This window comes from Biomphalaria glabrata, chromosome 4, assembly GCF_947242115.1.
Source record: "Biomphalaria glabrata chromosome 4, xgBioGlab47.1, whole genome shotgun sequence".
NCBI classification, from domain to species: domain Eukaryota; kingdom Metazoa; phylum Mollusca; class Gastropoda; family Planorbidae; genus Biomphalaria; species Biomphalaria glabrata.
The window spans coordinates 10,091,168-10,113,119 of record NC_074714.1 but is presented as its reverse complement, the minus strand read 5'-3'; the positions used below and the strand labels follow the sequence as shown (position 1 = coordinate 10,113,119).

At 34.7% G+C, this 21,952-nt stretch overlaps 1 protein-coding gene and 1 long non-coding RNA gene across 2 annotated transcripts; one reads left to right on the top strand and one right to left on the bottom strand.

The window, feature by feature from the left end:
• Positions 1-5,095: 5,095 nt before the first annotated feature.
• On the bottom strand, positions 5,096-8,882 carry LOC106056571 (3-hydroxyacyl-CoA dehydrogenase type-2-like). Its single transcript, XM_013213380.2, has 5 exons — positions 8,708-8,882; positions 7,930-8,094; positions 7,509-7,673; positions 5,700-5,937; positions 5,096-5,342 (listed from the first exon to the last, which is right to left on the bottom strand). The coding sequence occupies exons 1-5, from the start codon at positions 8,729-8,731 to the stop codon at positions 5,152-5,154; spliced, it is 783 nt and encodes a 260-aa protein (XP_013068834.1). The 5' UTR covers positions 8,732-8,882; the 3' UTR covers positions 5,096-5,151.
• A 5,738-nt stretch (positions 8,883-14,620) lies between these two features.
• On the top strand, positions 14,621-21,031 carry LOC129926037 (uncharacterized). Its single transcript, XR_008777722.1, has 6 exons — positions 14,621-16,147; positions 16,806-16,888; positions 17,014-17,091; positions 17,231-17,407; positions 19,250-19,369; positions 20,053-21,031. It is a non-coding gene; the product is annotated as an uncharacterized LOC129926037 (long non-coding RNA).
• Positions 21,032-21,952: the final 921 nt, after the last annotated feature.

Below are 21,952 nucleotides of genomic sequence, written 5' to 3'. Positions count from 1 at the left end.
ATAACTTTACCCTAAATACGCATGATATAATGCCCAACCCCATAGTATAATTATATAATGTAAAGTTAATTTATAATATATGTTGTACATTTACACAGTTTCTTGTATGATCTTAGCTCTATAAAACTTGTGCTTTTTTTTTTAACTAAAAAGCATGAACACAGCATTACCTTTATTTTATTTACATTGTCTATATGCAACATATAAAAAAAAAAAAACTCTCAGTTCAAAGGTAATTATAATTTTGTGTCATTATGTTGTTCTTATGCAACTGCAAGAATGTGAAGAAATTCTGTGCTCTTAGTTTTAAAGTAACTTAGTAAGGATCTGACATGATTTTGGTCACTTCAGTCTTGTTGCATTAATGTGTTATCCTGTACTCTTCAATGCAGATAAACTAATGTTTCTCTGGTGGTGTTGTATTTTATAGTGACAAGTCGTGATGTCTGAAAAGTTTATATACAACATGTAAATGAATTGTTTCATATGTAAACTATGATTTCTGTATTCAATGCTTCTATAATTGTTCAATAAATTATTACAAAAGAAATTAAGTTTTTGAAAATGTTTGATTTAGAAAGCAATGGAAATAATACTGGTCTGTAAATCGCCCAGTTTGCTGGGTTTAAAGTACAGCAATTATTACTGTCATTAACAAATCAGTTGTAAGAAGACCTGAGCTTACCTCATGGAGCCAATAGTTTTAGATGTAGAGACTGGCTAGTGTTTAAAATCTAGAATTTCCATAGAATTTTTTTTAGCTCCAACTTGAGATTTTCAGCATTGCAAGCTTTTGGACAAATGAAAGCAGACATTCTATTGGTTTATAAAAGTTTAAAGCTTTTGAAGAAATAGCATCTGGTCAGAAAAATGACACTTTCATCTGATTCTCCTTCTAAATGAGTGTTAAGGGAATTAAGATGGCCTACAAAAAGAGCCTTACAGGAAACCAAATCCCCTAAAGTGCATGTCACTATCGAGTGTGGCAGGTTTGATGGTAGACAGAGAAACCCTCAATAAATTAAAACATTTGTGGCTAATGCGACACAAGGAGCCCCTCACTGTAATAATGTAACTGTAACCTCACTGTAGAGCACATCCTATTTGGCTGCCACCTCAGATACCTGGATATCAGAAGAAAATATTGTAACACTAATAACATCAGACAGTCAGAACACTGACAGTGGTAGATCCTTGGAAAGTACTGTAAGAATCGGAGTGAAGTAATGTGAAGAAAAAGTATTTATTTACAACAGTTTTAATACTATGTTAGTTACCAAAACTAGATTTTTCAATATTTAAATTATAAATATACTTTGATATTAATACTTGATTTGTAACTGATATAGGTTGTAACTTTCCATTTGCATTTACTGATTAGAGGAAGAAAAAAACTTAAAAGATTAAAGGGTACAGCATGGCCTAAAGTGTGCTGATGTGCAAATAATCATAATCACAACTTCAATTTATACTTTGTTCTATAGGGATTGGTTCCAGCCTTTTATCTTAAGGTTTAAAAGAAAAAGTTAAACAACTTTGGTCTTAAAAAACTTTTGTAGTCTTAAATTCAAAGTGTACAATACTTTAAAAAAAAACAAAGCTTATATTAAAAAGTGTAATTGTATCAATTTATCATTTAATTAAATTTGTAATAGATCTTTGACTAACAATAATTAATCTGTGCCAGTAGAAATATCTTTACCAATTGTTTTTGTTCAGCACAATTAAATGTTTTTAGCTTTGTCATTGCACTATGATCCTATCACTTGGGAAGGGGAAAAGAAAGAAAAGGTTACAGTGATTTTATATGCACAATGTAAATTAACAATTTTTAAAGCTATACTAGTTGAATTCGAAATTGAGGGTCCAAGCCTCCTCTTGCCAATACACTAACCTCTGTGTCAGCTAAGTACTTATGAAAAAAAAAGGGTATTGTTGGTTTCAATTTTCTAATTAAGCCACAACCTACTTAAAGTAAAAATGCCACCACATCTGTTAAGTATAAGTTCATTTCCTTGTTTCATTATCAAACAAAATAATTAATTACCAATAGTTAACTAATTCGTTAATTTTTTAATTGATTCTTGTTTTGTCAGGTACAAAAAATAACTGCAAAATTTCAACTTGATCCAAGATTGGGTGTGGGAGAAATAACATGTACAAACTTTTACCAGACAGAGTGAGCTGATATAAGCTTTGTAAAAACTAAGCTATTCATGTATATTCTTGTTATGGTCCCTTTATCTCAACAATACTGCAAATTTAAGAGCTGATATCAATTACATAAGTTTACAAAGTGGTTCAAAACCATATATATATATATATATAATTCTCTTTGTCGCTCAAGAGTTTGGACGAGAAGAAGAAGTAAAGGAAAGATCACTCTCTTATTTCTGCGGTCACCTCACGAAAAGACAAGAGGGGGGGGGGGACAAGTATTCACCTGTCACTACGGTTTGCGTGCTGGACTGTCGTTTGGATCTATCAAACCCTATCTGCTCCCATCCCCCTTCGTCCTTCAAGTCTGAAGGAACATCCGAAACATGTAAAACATTTTACAAACACGAAATAGCAGCGCTGGACTTAACCATTGTGACCAAGAAGTCTTGGAAAGAGAACAAATAATGTACTATGTATATTCACCTGTCACTAAATAGCAGGGCCAGACTTAACTATTGTGGGGCCCTGTGCGTAACGGATTTCATGGGGCAAAGTTTGGTTAGGGAAGCTGATATAAATATGGCTCCTTTTGTCTCGAAAGGCAATGGATGCGCCCAAATGAGTCACTGGTTTTGGCTTAATCTTGAGACGGGGCAGAATCTGGTGTGGCTAATCAAGCCAATTCTAGAACGGCAGACTTTGCCACAATTCGTACATGTGTATGCCTCTGATTTAGGGCTAGCAGACAGGGCAGCTTTCTTTTTTTCCCTCTTGATTAAGGCCGCTTCAATTCTTTTGTTCTCAGCAAGGGTTGTCCCAGCACGCACAGTCTGTCTCCATGCACTCTGGTCTTTGGTTATGTTTTCCCACATACTTTCGCTGATGCCTGTGGCTCTCATGTCTCGCTTGCAGACATCTCTATATGTTAGTCTTGGGCGGCCCTTGGGTCTGACTCCTTCCACAAGCTCAGCATATAAGATATCTTTCGGGATTCTACCATCTGGCATGCGGGTGACATGTCCGAGCCAGCGTAATCTTCTTTGTGTCAGGAGAGCATACATGCTGTTCATATTGGCCAATCTTAAAACTTCCTGATTGGAGACATGGTCCCTCCAAGAGATGCACATTATGCGTGGAAACTATTCAATCTGTGCTCTTGGTACATGTATGTTGACCAGCTTTCACTGCCATAAAGGAGAGTGCTCACAACACAGGCGTTGTAGACTAGGATTTTGGTCGCTGTGGTCAATTTACCATTTTCCCAGACCCGCTTGGAGAGTTTTGCCAATGCTGTGGTAGTTAAATTCCTGCACCACTGAAAGGGTGTGGTTCCCAATTAGTATTATAGGTATTTCTGCGACGTCTTGTGCCAGGATTTCGGTCTTGGAGAGACTTATAGTAAGGCTAAACTCTTGACAAGCAGCTGCTAAGTCGTTCACTAGCTTCTGTAGACGTCCTTGTGAGTGAGATACGAGTGCCGCGTCATCGGCAAACAGCAGCTCCCTTATCAAGATACGATGCCTTTTGGTTTCAAAGGTTGTCATGACCAGGGGTGTCAATGGGGTTAAGCTCCCATTGTCTATAAAATACTCCAAATGGCATGCGTCTCAAATAGCTTCTGACAACTAAGTCCAGCATCTGGCCTGCTCGTGTGGCTTAGATATTAAGCCCGGCTAAACTGCTCTTACTAACAGGTGAAGGGGTGAAGGCGGATACCTTGCGCCACAAAACCGGGAGCTTCGGGCAGATGGAGCTCGTCAGCCTAGTAAGGCAGTTCATCTAGGAGAGGGGTACTCTGACTTCAAACCCCCGCTGCCTTGCGGTACTGAGGCTTCATGAGACAACCTCGAGGAGAAATCAGGAGTGAAGCCCCTTAGGCGTTGGAAGTATCAGCTATGAAATTCCCTCCAGCAACTTCTGCAACTGAGGGAAGCGGATAATAAGTGAAATTTAAGAGTTTGTATTAGAAAATAAATTCATTTAAGCATTTTATTCATTCTTTACTACATACAAAATTACTTTACGAGCCTTGCGTGTAGCAAAGTCATACAGTATATCATAATAATTCTGTTTCCTACATAGATCACGCTCAATAGCAAGAATTACCAAATGTTTTAATCTCTTTGAGAATTGTTGACCTCAAGTAATTCTTCATTAGTTTGAGGCACGAGAAGCTTCTTTCACCAGGCTAATGCATAATGCAGTTTTTATTTTTCGCGCGTAGGATTGGCATTTTCCATATTTAATGACACCCCAAAATGACAATTTTTGTCTATATATTCTGTATATTTTAAGGACTTTTTTCGTATTTTTTGTAATTATTATAGCTTTTATATAGCGCTACTTTCATGCTTATAGCATGCTCAGAGTGCTTTTGGTCCAATCTCTTTTGTGGACCAGTTGGGGGGGATGGGTTATCTAGGAGTTGGTTTTCCATGCTGCCTTTAGGCGCTCAGTAAACACAACTCTGCCCGAGTCTTGTGTCGAACCTCGAGCCCCCTTCTAGGTAGCCAAGCCAAGCCAAGCCAAGTTCAAGCACACTTGGCCTCTCGACCACGCTTCCCACTCCCACAATTTTGGGAGAGTTCCAGAAGCTACTGGTAAATTGACAGGAGGGCGTGGGAAATCTGTTTTAAGTTATAAAATGGTTTAATTTAATAATTTATACACCTTGAATTAGCGCGGGTCCCACTATTGGTCGTATAGGTTGCAGTGGCCCAAGGCCGGCCCTGCAAAATAGCGGCGTATGCTACGCCGCCAGTTGACTAGTATCAATTAATATTGCTGATTTTTAACAACATGTCCATAAATAGGAATGTCATTTGGAAATAGAACTTTCACAATAAAAGATATTCCACCCTAAATTACCTTTATGTCCAGTGCTAAACAAATCACATTACAGCTTAAACAATATTAGCACACCTAAACCAATTAGAATAGATTATATTTTTTATTCTAGAAAAATTACAATAACAAAAGATAATAAACATTTTAAGGCATCATTCTTAGGGCTCCATCCAGTCTTATGACCTCTCCATTAAGCAATGGATTCTCAACAATGCTTTGCACAAGGTGGGCATATTCTTCTGGATGACCCAATCGCGAAGGAAATGGAATTGTACTGGATAAAAATTTGCGAACTTTTTCTGGAAGCTGTTGAAGAAGAGGTGTGTCAAACAAGCCTGTGGAAAATATAACTTAATTAAGACTTGTATTATTTTAAATAAATGAATGCATGAATTTTTATGATTTTGCTGGCAAATTAAGAATTTTTTTTTGCTGGGTTCAGTATGCAATTATAACATGTCATATTAATGAACTTATTTTGTTCTCACTTCTATTTAATTAAAACTTTAAAAAAATATATTATAATATATATCTATATCTATAACTATATATATATATTGGTTGTTAACATTGTTAACATTTTGCTTGGACCTATAAATTTAAACTTTTTTAATTGAAGTTTTGCCTCACAGGGTTAATCTAAGTTTTTACTAGAATCACATATTGATGCTTTGTGATGAATGAGTTCTCACCTGGTGCCACTGTAACCACACGGATTCCTTGAGAAGCCAGATCTCTGGCAATGGGTAAAGTCATAGATACGATGGCTCCTTTACTTGCTGAGTATGCAGCTTGACCCATCTGACCATCAAAAGCAGCCACACTGGCAGTATTAACTATGACACCACGTTGTCCATCACTGTTTGGTTCATTTGATCCTATCAAACCTGCTGCCAGTCTAATCACATTAAAAGTTCCTCCTGTGTTTACCTAGCAAGTAAACATTAAGTTGAATGATTTTGTTTCCTTCTTAAATAAAAACAAAACATGAATTTTAAATAAAGTATTGCTTCTAGACTTGAAGGGAAGAAGTTCACTTAGTTCTGGGCACCAGCTCAAAAGACTTATTGTGGCTGTGTTGGGAAGAAGTTAACTAAGTGCTGGGCACCAGCTCAAAAGACTTATTGTGGTTCTGAAGGGAAGAAGTTCACTTAATAATGGGAATCAGCTTAAAAGACTTGTGGCTATCACAATGGTAAACAGGCCATTTTTTCATCCAACTGAGGCCAAGAACCTATTTATAGTAGAGTGGATCCAGGACTTACCTTGAACAAATGACTTGAAGGTTTGATCTAAACCCCCCTTCCTTTTTTTTTATTAAACAAAAATATTCCTAAATTTACACTTTTTTTTCAGCTATTTCATAGTTTAAAAAGAAAAAGTTTAACCCACTTATTTCGAAGTGATAGGTAACAGGGAATGCCCTTGAATTATCAGTTTAATTACAGGTTTAAAAATAATTGATATTCTACAAAACTAATTCCCTTGTTAATAAATATTGTCCCACATAAAGGTATTTCGTATTTAATGTTAGACAAAGAGTTCACCAAATGTCAAATTTCTCTGCAACAGCTTTCTTTGGTAGTAGTTTTTCTTTTTCAACATTCTTTTGTATTTAATTATAGAAACTTTGCATTTTCTCTCTAAAGGCTTTGGAATTAAAGGAATTAAGGAGCCTAATATCAATATAAAAACACAGTGCATATTGTATGGACAAGTCTTTGCCAATCACTTAGCAAACCCATGTAGATTAGGCTGATAGCACCAACAAGGCGTGTAAAATTAGATATATGTCTTACACACAGTAGCAAGGAGTTGATAGAGTAGTGAATGCCACAAATCTACAGGCTTGCATTTGTAAATAAATAATTAAGCGCAATTTTGTTTTTTCAAATTATCTCTGGATTCCACTGTATCAGTTTCTTTTTATAATTTTTCTTTTTTAACCTTCTTTACTGTGGAGTTAGACACTCCATTTCATTAATTCATTTTTCATACACATACATAGATAAAAAATGGCAAGTATAAAAGAAAAAGAGTAGCATCATCATTATTATTATATTAAACATTTGTATTTTAGCCTTTTTAAAACTTAATGGGATAAACCACAAAAGGATATATACATATATATATATTTGAGAAACTTAACCAAAGGAATTTTGTGATAAGTGCTTAGTAGTTCAAAGCTCATAGTAAGGAATAGCTGATTAAAATTTCACATTTATTATCACCCCCTGTGGAATAATTAGTGATAAGTAAATGAGTAAGACAGAGATTTGGCTCAAATATATTGAGATAAATGAGGAAATACTTCACAATGAGCTGAACCATTATTTTTCTACATGTAATAGGGCCATAAAAAAAAAAAAAAAAAAAAAGGTTATTTGATCGATCAAGTTTTAAAAAAAAAAACAATGTTAAAACTAAGAATATAAATAGTAGCCTCACTACATTTGTGATCTCTTTTGTGCTTTCTTCCTATTAGATCAAATCTTAATTACCATTAGAACTTTATTGAAATCTGTTAATTCATGAGGTCGCTGTTTATTGAAATTGTACGTCTTGAATGCCACACCAATTCCTGCACAATTGACAGCCACTTGAAGACCACCAAATTTATCTTTGGCTAACTGAAGTGCCTTTGAAACATCCTCTTCTGAGGTTACCTGTGAATATAAATATTTTAAAAGATATTTACATTACATCATTTTTAGTAGAATGAGCTAGCCAATAGAAGATTGCTAAATACAAACTTTTCAAGTGCAGATTTGTATTGTACTGGTCTGGACATAAAATCTGCTAGTATTTTGGTATCACAAAGGCAGTAATGACACTAATGGCTGTCAGAAGTGTGCATTAGGGAAGGCAAAATAAATATGTTATGATTGTTATTAATAATTATTAATGCTTAAAGCTACTCACATCAGTTGGAGTAAAGATACAATTAGATCCTAAGGCCTGAGCCACTTCTTGGCCTTTAGAATTAGCTAAGTCACACAAAACTACTTTAGCTCCTTGCTTGACAAATCTTTCCACTGTAGCTTTTCCTAAGCCTGAAGCTCCTCCAGTAACCAGAGCAACCACATTCTTTTCATGAAAAAAAAAGTTTCACAAATCATGACAAATGTTTAAAGATAATGTAACATTGAATGAAGGAAAAAGAAATGCATTGAAAATGAAAGAACTCTAATTATACTTATGCAAATAATAGTATTACATTAGTAAATCTAGTTAATCTAGTAAAAATAATAGATAGATCTACATAGATTGTCATAGATCATAGACATAGTGTCACATAGATTAGATGTTAGGTCATACTAGTCATAGTGACTCATAGTAGTCAATCATCATAGACTGATAAAATTCAAGGCAGAGGCTCTCCTGCTCTATTTAACTAAATAGGTTCCATTGCATTGTGATCATGGATCATTGTGATCATTTTGAAATTTTTATCGAAGTACCTACCTAGAGGACTAACTTACTAAGACTAACTAAGACTCTTAGAATCTAGACTAGTAGATCTAGTCTAATTATTAAGACTACACACAAGTTGCCACAACGCACAAGGACAAATCAAAATGACAAGGTCTTAACTTAGTGACTTAGACTTAAAGAACTTTTAATTTTAACTAAGAAACTAGAAAGAGTCTTCAGTCTTCAATCAATCACTTCATTTACAAAATTAACAATATAATTTTACCTTTAGACTGCCTATTGTAGACATTTTAATTCTTTCTAATAACGATCTATATTAGATGTCTAGATCTAGACTAGATCACTTTGCCCTTTGCACCAAAAGCCAGGTCTATCTAGTCTATATAATGATATAATGCAATGTAGAGGTAAACTAGAGATCTAGTGGCCTTTGGTCTCTTGCGGTGCTGCGTGATCTTTACTTTGAAAATAAAGAAAGTATAGATCACTGATCTAAATATTAAATTGAACATGTATAAGGATAAAGCATAGACATATATAGGTCGGTGGGATACATGGGCGTATCCAGGTGTGTTTTTTTTAGGGGGGCCTGCGGGTCTTAGTTTGTGTTTACTAATCTAGTGTAGGTCAATCTAGTGGATTGGATTTAGATGTATGTTAATCTTAGCTAATGATCCTTTCAAGTTTTTCTCTTTCGCTACGAAAATAAAATTACTTAATTAGTTTTGCGAAAATGGGTTTACCCGAAGCCGATACATTCATATCTATTAAAAACGAAAAGAAGCGATAGATGAATAGGATATAAAGTACAATTAAAACGGGTTTACCCGATTTGTTAAATGAATGGTATTATAAGTAAGTCAGGATGTTCTGAATTTGCAGATACATGGAACGAATTTATGTAAAAATGTTTTGGAAAAACACAAATTTGAAGGTTTTTATTAAATAATGAAATTAATAGACTATATTTTGTATTTTCATGTGTCAAAGTAAAAAACTATATGTGCAAAGTGTAGTTCTTAAAATTAGATCTAGATCTAAATCCTTTCGATCTTTTCTCATATCAACATTGTAAACAAAGCCTAGATCCATATAATACTATACTGACTATTATAGTTTTAACTTTTAATAGAGTCGGTCAACCTTTTTTTTTTTTTTTGAGGGTCTTAAGTTTGTTTTAGGGCTACGTACAATACATACACTACGGTCTAAGTTAGTACCCAAGGAAAATTTCTGCCAAGTTTTATCAAGATTGGTCACGCGGTTTTTATTTCTATTCCTAACATAGATCTATTATTCTATACATTGATAATACATACAATTACATACATTACACACGCCTTACATTCTACTTTATGGTGATGGTATAGAAGATATATATATATATATATATATATATATATATATATATATATATATATATATATATATATATATATATATATATATATATATATATATATATATATATATATAGGCTAGATAGATCTAGATCTATATAGGTCTGTGATCTAGACTTAGAAGACAATGTCGATGTGCTCCGAAAGCGATAGTCATTTCCAGAACGCTGTAGTCTTTTCAAAACCAATGTTCAGTCTAGATCTATCTTCTAGATTTTCTTTTCTTTTTTATTTGAAACTAGAGTTTTCCCCGAGTGGGCAACGAGCAATTATTTTCTTATCAATATTATAGGCCTACTAGAAAAATTGTTTGAGTCGTTTTTTAGTTCAGCGTCCAGGTTCCGCCCTCCATGAAGTTGTAACTTGAATAGAGATATTGGAAAAAAAAAAAGCTTATAGATATATTGAGTTATACTTAAAATTTCCCCCATATATATATACATATATATATATAGGCTGCCTGCACCAGTATGGATAGTATAGAGGGACTTTTTATGGTCCGACAGCAACGCTGGGTAGGGAAAGTATATCGTAAGGGAAAAAGGTGTTGGGGGGGGGGGGGGTGAACGTATAGGCCCTATATGCCAAAAGCACTCCTTTTTTTTTTTTTTTTTTTTTGTGAGCTGAAAGGCTGTAGACGTTACAGAGGTGCCCCACGGAACCTCTTTAGAGAACAGCCTAGGCACCAACTTGCTTTAATTGACATAGAAAAGAGCACCTGACAGGGGGTCCCAGCCAGCAAAGCTACCTGTTCAGGCACGGGCTGAGTTAGGGGCCCGCACGGGGAACCGGATAGTCGTGCGGGGCAATTTTTTCCTTTCCTACCCCGTCATGCGCCCATTCAAAACCCCCCTTAGATGAATGGGGCCCGTAAGTAGCAGGGGATGGAGAGATTCGCCCCATTGTTTCACTGCTGGGCGTCGGCTGGCGGTCTGAATTTTGCGTAATACAGTTAAGGTCCCACCACCTTCCCCCTTCTCGTCCTACAGGCAAGGAGTGCCCTCCCCGCCTCGCTCTTATCTCGGACGAGACCGTCGGCCAGGAAACTCGTTGCGTAATGAAATTCAAGGGGAGACAAAAAAAAAGAGCTCAATACAATTGGTTCGGATAGTCTCCCATTTCATTATAAACACAATAAAATCATTGAATGTTTTGTTATTTTTTTATATAAACTTTTTATTGCTTCGTTTTTTTTTCGTTTTAATATATATGTATATAGCTATGAAATAAAAACAAGTGTTTTATTGTTATACAATATATAAGGACGATTCTTTTGATTTAATAATTTTATTTACATATTTAATGAAAACTATATTTTTTGATATTTTAAATTTATCAGAAATTTTTTTACGAACAATATAAAAACTGATGTAAACGCTGCATACAATAACTGTATCCCTGATAGCAAAATTTTCGGGCCCGGTAAGGACCCCCAATTGGGCCTGCCCATACTAACCACATGGGCCTCAATTGGGGGAAGAACTCGGCCCTTAAGGTTGAGTCTGGGCTCAGTCAGTGGCCCCAGAAAATCCCCTTGTGAAATCCGTGTGGGACCAGTAAGGGAAAGGACTTGTGGGCCCCAATAAGGCTATAGATACTTGGCTCTTTGGGGAGAATTAATGAAAGCCCAAATGGGGCCCTTAGGGGTCGAGTCTGGGTGAAATCAGAAGGCCAAGATGACGCCGTGATGGAAACCTCATGGGGCCAGTACGGGGAAAACATTAAGGGGCCTGAAAGGGCTTAACACATGGGTTCGATTTGGGGGATGAACGTTGGCCCAAACGGGTGCCCTTAGGGCTGAGTCTGGGTCCAGTTAGGGGGCCCAGATGAAGCCGTGATGGAAACCTCATGGGGCCAGTACGGGGAAAACATTAAGGGGCCTGAAAGGGCTTAACACATGGGTTCGATTTGGGGGATGAACGTTGGCCCAAACGGGTGCCCTTAGGGCTGAGTCTGGGTCCAGTTAGGGGGCCCAGATGAAGCCCTGATGGAAACCTCATGGGGCCAGTACGGGGAAAAATTGAGGGGCCTGAGAGGGCTAAACTCATGGGCCCCATTTGGGGGATGAACGTTGGCCCAAACGGGGGCCCTTTGGGCTGGGTCTGGGCTCAGTTAGGGGGCCCAGTTGAAGCCCTGATGGAAACCTCATGGGGCCAGTACGGGGAAACATTGAGGGGCCTGCTAGGGCTAAACACATGGGCCCCATTTGGGGGATGAACGTTGGCCCAAACGGGGGCCCTTAGGGCTGAGTCTGGGCTCAGTTAGGGGGCCCAGATGAAGCCCTGATGGGGCCAGTACGGGGAAAATATTGAGGGGCCTGCTAGGGCTAAACACATGGGCCCCATTTGGGGGATGAACGTTGGCCCAAACGGGGGCCCTTAGGGCTGGGGCTGGGCTCAGTTAGGGGGCCCAGTTGAAGCCCTGATGGAAACCTCATGGGGCCAGTACGGGGAAACATTGAGGGGCCTGCTAGGGCTAAACACATGGGCCCCATTTGGGGGATGAACGTTGGCCCAAACGGGGGCCCTTAGGGCTGAGTCTGGGCTCAGTTAGGGGGCCCAGATGAAGCCCTGATGGAAACCTCATGGGGCCAGTATGGGGAAACATTGAGGGGCCTGCTAGGGCTAAACACATGGGCCCCATTTGGGGGATGAACGTTGGCCCAAACGGGGGCCCTTAGGGCTGAGTCTGGGCTCAGTTAGGGGGCCCAGATGAAGCCCTGATGGGGCCAGTACGGGGAAAATATTGAGGGGCCTGCTAGGGCTAAACACATGGGCCCCATTTGGGGGATGAACGTTGGCCCAAACGGGGGCCCTTAGGGCTGGGGCTGGGCTCAGTTAGGGGGCCCAGTTGAAGCCCTGATGGAAACCTCATGAGGCCAGTACGGGGAAACATTGAGGGGCCAGAAAGGGCTAAACACATGGGCCCCATTTGGGGGATGAACGTTGGCCCAAACGGGGGCCCTTAGGGCTGAGTCTGGTCTCAGTTAGGGGGCCCAGATGAAGCCCTGATGGGGCCAGTACGGGGAAAACATTGAGGGGCCTGCTAGGGCTAAACACATGGGCCCCATTTGGGGGATGAACGTTGGCCCAAACGGGGGCCCTTAGGGCTGAGTCTGGGCTCCGTTAGGGGGCCCAGATGAAGCCCTGATGGAACCCTCATGGGGCCAGTATGGGGAAGACATTGAGGGGCCTGATAGGGCTAAACACGTGGGCCCCATTTGGGGGATGAACGTTGGCCCAAATGGGGGCCCTTAGGGCTGAGTCTGGGCTCAGTTAGGGGGCCCAGATGATGCCCTGATGGGGCCAGTACGGGGAAAACATTGAGGGGCCTGAAAGGGCTAAACAAGTGGGCCCCATTTGGGGGATGAACGTTGGCCCAAACGGGGGCCCTTAGGGCTGGGGCTGGGCTCAGTTAGGGGGCCCAGTTGAAGCCCTGATGTAAACCTCATGGGGGCCAGTACGAGGAAAACATTGAGGGGCCTGATAGGGCTAAACACATGGGCCCCATTTGGGGGATGAACGTTGGCCCAAACGGGTGCCCTTAGGGCTGAGTCTGGGCTCAGTTTGCCTCTAGTTTCTCTTTCTCTCTTTTCTTCCTACTGACAAGGAATGCTCTCCCGGTCTAGCTGTTATCTCAGACGAAACATAGAAAGTTATTACGTAACATAACTCGAGGGGAGGTAAAAGAAAAAAAAGAAAACCATGACTTTGATATGTTGGCTCGGATAGACTCACTTAGATTATTAATACAAACAATATTGCTGTTTTTTAATTATTTTATTTTCATAAAAATGTGTATATGTTCCTATATGTTTTTATTCTTTTTGTTTTCGTTCTTTGCATTTAATTTAAAGTTATAGAATGCTGATTTCTAAATTGTGATAATTTTATCTTACATTATACTTTATTAAATAAATTGGATTGTAGGTCATTTTTAGGTATAACAATTAATGTCATTAAGTCAAAAAGTGATTTATATTATATATTTTATTTATTCTTCTCACAGTAGTTTGATCAAAACGTTTCTACTATAACGACATATATATGGGATATTTGTGTGTGTGCATGTTTGTTAGCGCGCGTGTGTATGAACTATGCATGTTATATGCCAATTTAAAATTTCTAGATCTAATATAGTAGGCCTACGTGACACTTTAAAAAAAAAAAGGGTCATTGCCTAGCTCCAAGATTTTTCATGAGATGGCTAGATACAAATGTGCGATTAATATGATGTCGAGTGTTTTGATTTTTTCGAGTAAAAAAAAAAGCAACTTGTGACTTTACAACACTTGCTGTAAATGGACCTTCACTTAGGCATCATTTTGACTTTGCTCATGTAATGTAACACCCCTGTGACCATATTCGCACTCCCTCTACGTCTATCTGACCCAGATGTTTAATTAACATCATGGTGATCTCTTTTATAGCCTTCCTCTAACTTAACTCCCCTTTCTTCTTTTTTTTTTTTTTACCCACTCTGCTGGATTTCTCGAGTTCACACCTAATGAAACGCTAGACAAAATGACGCCTCTCGAAGTAATAAAACTGAATCTGTCGTTCTTGTAGGTTTCTATCATTGCGGAAGGTACCGGTACCGGTATTTACTGACCAGTCATTGATATTTAGGTTTATGTATTTTCACGTCTACCTCAGGAAATAAATAAATAAATAAATATATATATATATATATATATATAGGTTAACATAGAAAATCAACAGATTCAGTTAAACTAGCACAGCATTGGTTTCTTTTTTTTTTTTTTTTTTTACGTTTTATCTGTAACATGTATTAAATATATTTTAACCATTCATACTACAGATCTGATTTACTGTAATTGTGTATAGTTGCACTGTTCAATTAGATTTCAAATAAATAAATTATTTGCAATTCTTATTGCATCTTCTGGTAATAAGCCGATTTTAAAAGTTTTAATGTAGCCTATAATGCTAGTTTCCAGTACCGGTAGATATTTTTAATGTAAACAAACTTTACACAAGCAAAGAATATTAACAATAGGGGTTTTACCAATCTTGTTTGAATTTATTTAGTCGTTTTGAAACATGACTAATAAGAATGCTTTTATATTGATTTAAATGTTTGTCTCAGTTATATTTAAATATAGATATCAATTTATAAAGATCGAGTGCGTGTAAAATTCCTACAAATAAAGATCAGCTTAGGTTAACACGTGTTTGACGTTTTCCTTGCTCGTTGCATAGAACGCGTGCTATCAAGCAAGAAAGTACACGTGTTCACACTGATGGTCAGTAGGTCAAGGCTCACTGACTCTCACTGTAAATCTTTTTCGTACCACCTCTTTACTCGATCTTTTTGTTGACGTAATAGACCTTGTGATCTCTTTCTTTTATGAGTTACACAAATGTTTAGGTCAATAACATTCAAATATAATGAAACACGTAACTAAAACTATCTTATGATTTAAATATAATTCAAGGAATTTTTATTTTAAAGTATAAGATATAACTGGCAAGATCATGATATGAACGACAGGATTTGCTATTCAGTTTCATACATTTAAAAAAAAGTTATCTCAAAATACATGCTACATGACAGATCTAATAAACTACATTATAGGCACAGTTCGTAAATATTATCGATGACTGATTCTACGAAGATAAAGAGCATAAAAAAAAATCAAGAGGCATGCAAATGTGTTGTAGCCATAGTTGTAGACTATGTACGTGTCAGTGTTTTATCTAATATCTACTGTATACCCCATTCTAGAATATTTATGATTTAAAATATATATAAAATTAATTAGAGTCATATTTTAAATCGTGCAATCTAACTTTGTAAGAACCATCTTCGTTAATTATAATGTCTATAATGCAATTTGTGTAAGTACGGTAGTCAAGTAGATGAGGTCACGAGATGAACCAACACATCCTCACATCATTTGTTCAAATGCTGCACACTGCTATATGGTATCGAAATACTAGCGTTAATAAAACAAACAATTTAAATATTCAACAAGAGACACTACTAATACAGTATTAGAGAAGATTATAGTCCTGAGGGGGGGGGGGGGGGGGAGAAAGACTGTGCCGCTGGTCAATGTGTAGGCTACCCGGTCACGTGGCTTACTTACAATTGACCAACCAGAGACAGGTCTACATGATAGGCTACAGCCTATTGCATCATTAAGAAAAATAGCGCCAGAACCAAACACCATGACCATCCCATTCCAGTCATAGTACTCATAGATCTACTTCAAGATTGTGTTGATTTGTGATTAACTCGAATCTATTCTAACAACTTTGGAATGTGTGCGTCAAGCAAAGGTACTTTTTATTTTATTAGACAATTAGATCTACTTTATTATTTTATACTTATTTATAGAGATTAAGTCTGGATAAATTAAAGTAGATTAGATCTAGAATACTAGAATCTAGATCTACATCTACATTTAATTTTAATGTCATTTTTGTTTGTGAATGTGCTTTTTTGGTTTAAGTTTAAGTCTAGTCAGACTAGGCCGTCACTAGGCACAAATAATTATTTTAAGTGACTCAAGGAAAGCCGTTTGAAATAATAATTATAATCATTCGAATCCCGCGGAATCCCGTGGCGTGTCTCACAGTTTATTAGAACCTTAATAGATTAGATTTAGAAAGTCAATTTAGAAAAGATAGTAAAACCAAATTCAACCAATAAAATTAATATTTTAAAATACGTGAGTTCTTGAGATCTATTTTCAATTTAAATGCAAAATGTAGGCCTATAAATACATTTGTGTATACTTTTTTGTAGAAGCAAATCTAACAATGTTATACTATACTATACTGAAACTAGTCAATAATCTTGTCATTCAATATGTTGTGCAGAATTTATAATTTATCTTTATATTGCTTATGCCTTATGTAGATCTATGTATTTAATATTTCTCATGTGTGACTTTGATTTTAAAAAATTGAAATGTTAAAAAAAAATGATTTTCAGACTCTCGGAACCAAAGAGTGAAAGAATGATGGCATCACTATGATCACTTCTTGCTGGATCTGTCCAAGAGTCAATGAGTACAGGTATTTAATTTAAAATATAAAGTATTATTACTACTCAATTTTATTATAATTACCAATTGATTAAGTTTAAAAAAATTATTACTATACTTAGGCTACTATATTAATATTTTTTCATATTCTTTAAGGTGGACCATGTTGGAAAATAACTTTCAGTCAAGACTCAAGTTGAGACAAGAGCTCCATTGATGTTATTGATCAAACTGGTAATTTTTTTTTACAATATTTTCAAGCCAAAAATGTTGTATACAAATCTGATGATCCAGATTTCCTGAATAATTTATATTAGCAGTCTAGATTTACTTGTAAAATTTATTTAATACTTATTTTATTTTCTGTCTGCAGAACATGTTCTAGAGATACTGGAGAAAAGATCTGAGTGCAGTACAGACTCATTAATTAAAAGAAGCAGAGATAAATACAATCAGGATTGGGTATGAAGCAAAATTCCCAATGGCAAATAATGTATCACTGTTGGAAATAGAAGTGAAACTGAAGGATGAAGATTCTCATGAAAATTTGGTAAGGCCATATTATATTGTAGGATTTAGGATGTAAAATATCATTTATGTGAATAGGTACTTCGATAAACTGACCTAGATCAATTTTTTTTCTCCCAAAAAATGGCTGAAAAGTGTGTCAGCACATTTTACCCTTTTTTTTAGAGGTGGTCATTTCCATCAAAGTTTTAGCATATATTGTATTTGATTTGAGGACTAATTATGATTACTTTTTGTAAACATAAGATATCAGAGATCATTTTTATTTGCTTTTGAAGCCAATCTGTTAAATTTTTCTTAACAAAAGTTTATGTGAAAGTTGACATTTTTACAACTTTTTTCCTATAAAAGTTACAACAATGCTGTTTGCTACAATAATTTATCATATTATGAAATGTGTATATTTCAAATTTCATTAAATTCTCTTGGCGCACTTTAAAGATATTTGATATTAAAATTAACAAAGACAAAGAAGGGTAACATTTTCTTTTTTAAATAAAATAAAAGTGTTTATGGTTACAACAATCTCACTAATTCTATTGAATTTAGCATGTTAATATATATCTGTGTGCTAAGTTTGAACTTTGTAGCTTTGCACACTCTTTAGATATTAATTTTCAAAGTTGATGGTTAAAATCTATTTTTAGTAACAACCAACACTGTGATTTACTGGAAATGGTCCATTTCTGTCTATCACAAGCTATTTTTAGAAGCACACATAGGAATCTTTCAGTTAGATTAACTTTTATAGTGTTTGAATGCTAGATTATGGAGAGGGAATGTGTCTTTATTATAATGACTTTGTAATCTGCAAATTTTAAAGTAAAAAGTTTAATTACTTTAAAAAATAATATTAAATATTACAATTTTTTTTTTCAAATTTTTAGCTCAGCGAACTAATAATTATTTTTTTTTCTGTGTGTTGTTTTTTTCTATTAATATACATGTAAATTAATAATTAATAAATAAGTACATTATATTTTTAAAATGATGAGCTATTATTGCACAAAAATTCAAGTAAAAAATCTTTTAATAACTTCTAAAAAAATCGCAAGGTTTCTTTTTTATTTTATTGTCCGAAGCAAGAAATTTTTAATTTACAATCTAATTTTTAAAGCATTTAAATTAAGGCATTTTAAAATGATTAATTGCCAGTGCTCTACAAAAAGGTTAAAACTGTTTTTTTATGAAGTTTATGAAACTTATAGTAGTTATAGTCATTAAATTTTAGGAAATATTTTTCTGCGCAGTGCTATTTTCATTTATAATTTATAAGAATTATCTATCTGATGCATATAAATAGCTATTTAAATACAGTAGAATTATAATTAAACAAAATAAAACACAATACAGATCTCTGATTTGTTTTATTTGTGATTTTTGGGCTCATATGATGATAAAATCACATATATTTTTATTTTTTGTCGAAGGCTTTTTTTATATATTAACTTTTTTTCAAAGATTTTATTGCTTGGTCTTATTTTTTAAATTTATTTTAACAGAATACTGGTTAATGTAAAAGAGTGTGAAGTTTCAACCCCAATCTTTAAGACTTTTTATAATACAGTTAATTTAAGTTCAACAGTCAGTTGTTTCGGTCACAGATTTTTTATTTATTTACAAAGGCTAAAGAAGGCTAATTTTTGGCCACTAAAAATTTAATAACTTCCCTCACAATTAACTCAGCAATATAAAATTGGTATCATTGGAAAGCATTTCTCAAGCTCTATCTAACTAAATATGTTCCATTGCATTGTGATCATTTTGAAATTTTTATCGAAGTACCTAATGTGAAACAATAATTCAGCTATTTATTTATTTATGTGTCAGCAGAATCATACTTATCTCATCTTATATATTACAGATCTATCCAGTGAAAACAGCATTAAGAGAACAATAGTATGGATTATAACTTGGCTGGACTGGACATGGCACAAACAGAAAATAAATGTATTGAATTTTCAATCCAAATTATGGATTTTAGGTATGAATTTTTATTTCCATATTTTTAACTAACATAATCTTTATAATTTTTTTTTATGCCACAATTGCATTGTTACTTTTCTTTCAAATCATTTCTTGATCAAATGCTGCGTCAACCTAACCTAAGAGGCTCATAAGTATTTTAAATTTTTATGAACATTGTGTGAAAACTGATAGGTCTTTATACCTCCTATAATTCGCTGTGTGGTTGTAAAATGTTTTCTCCACCATCACCAGATAACTATGTCAGTGACTTTCTATTGGAAAAACATACTACTTATACATATGATGGTAGGCTCATATTTCACAGAATTTTGAACTCTCTGTTATCACTTGTTGGAACAACTGAAGCTCAATTGCATCTTGAGGGACAGATAAACAACAATTAATGTACTGTTAGTTTACGTCAAGTCACGTTTGGTATATGATACGAGTTGTAAGATTTAAAAAAAAATTTTTTTAAATTTTTTTTTTTAACTTGTGCAGGATATGTACATGTGCGAAAATACAGTAGTTAATGAAGCCTGCATACACAAATCATGAATAGATAATGTCAGCATTTTTTGGTTTGGAAAAAGTGAAAATCATTGTGTTTTTGTTTTTTGTATGTTTTATATGAACATTTCATTTTGAAATCATAGGAATATATTTTTTTTTTAATTTTTTTTTTTATGTTCTTCTTAGATTATTCAAGTGAGTTACCCTAGTCTGTCAAATAACTTAGAGAAAGTACTTGAACTTGGCACATGTGATGGCACAGAAATCGTAAAAAAAGAAGGATGATCCCAAACATGTAAAACATTTTACAAACAAACCTAATCAAAGTTTATAAATGTTTAAAAAAAAGTAAGATGCACAAGCAAATTTATTTACATACTACAAAAATTAGAACTAATGACTAATGGAAAAAAAAAACCTACCTATCTAGACTTAACAACAAAGAAATAAGTAAATATAATATTTCAAACATGTGCTGGATCTTGTTAGTTTATTAACATACTATGTAGGTGCATTACATAAAACATGTAGTGGTTCTTGGTTGTTGATTACCGGTACTGTGCTTTTTTCAAATACACATTAGTTTTGTCATATATTAATTATAAATATTTATGTTCACCATTAATTATTTCGTTCAGCTATAGCAACATAAGGAAGGCATGGTGGCTAAGTGGTTAAGCATTTGGCTTCCAGACCCGAATTAGAATCTCAGTGAAAATTGGGATTTTTAAGACACCCTAACTCTGATGGATACTGGTACCTGATTTTAGCTGGGGAAAGTAAAGACAGTTGTTTAGCTAGCTACATGACACCCTGCTTGTTAACCATTAGCCAAAGAAACTGATGGCCTTAACATCATCTGCCCTATAGATGCTAAGTTTGAAAAGGGGAACTTTACTTTTATTACAACATAAGGTTATAAGTTGACAGTTACAGATGATGTACCATATGAGCATCATTGTTGTTTACTGGCTTTTGAACAGTAGCTTGAAACGTTTGCTCTTACTTACATAGAATATTCACTGTTAAAAAATTATGAATATGATAGTGCAGCTAGTCACTCTGCTCAAAATTGAAAAAAATATTTTGTTGAAATTATAAACATGAGCTACCGGTATATATAAATGTATAGTTTTCATTGTTGAGCACACACTTTTTCTTTGGTACTGGTACATGACCTATATTTTTTTTGAAATATTATCATCTAAAATTAGGCGAGGTCTTGAGAATATTTACCTCGAACAGACTCAGCTTTGGGTTTTTGTGCATGTAGACCCTATTGATTAAAAAGCACCATTCTCTAATTATATTTTACTTGTTTAAATTTATATATTTATGGTTATTAATTATTTTTTGTATTTATTTTTTTTATTTTTTTTTGTAAAGTAAGCACTGGTATTTTTCTAAAAGTATGTTTCACATTTATTTCATTTTAAACAAATTAAGTCATTTACTTAATGTTCAATTATGTTCTAAATGTATGTTTTTAAAATTTCAGTGTTTATATTGCTAACATTTCACAAACTTGTTACAGGTAGCTTATTTTTGTTTTGGTCATTTTTTCTTTAGAACTACCGGTACAACATAATCTGATGTTTTTTTTTAAAATTTGTTTCATGATTGTGAAAACAGTTTGCTTTTCAATTTACATACAGCAGGCTCATACTTTGTTTAGATAATTCTGAATTACATTCTATATATAATTTATATGTTTCTGTATAGGCTATTCAAGCTTTTGTACATGTTAAAATTTCATAAATTTCATAAATTTGGTAGCCATTATATTTTTTTTAAAATTTTATGGTATAATAAGTACTTATTGTATTTTTAAAAATATAAGCATCCATATTTTAAAAACTTATTTCTAATTTGCCATTTTAAGCAATTTGTTATTACAATTAATATTTAAATAAATATGCTTTTACTTATTTCAGTGTACATATTGCTTACATTCCAACAGCTTAATACTTTTTTTGTTACTTTTATTTTTTTATATTTTTTTTTACATAATTACAAAAGCTAAGTTGTTTTTTGTTGTTGTTGTTGTTGTTGTTTTTATGATTGTCAAAACTGTTTGCTTTAAACA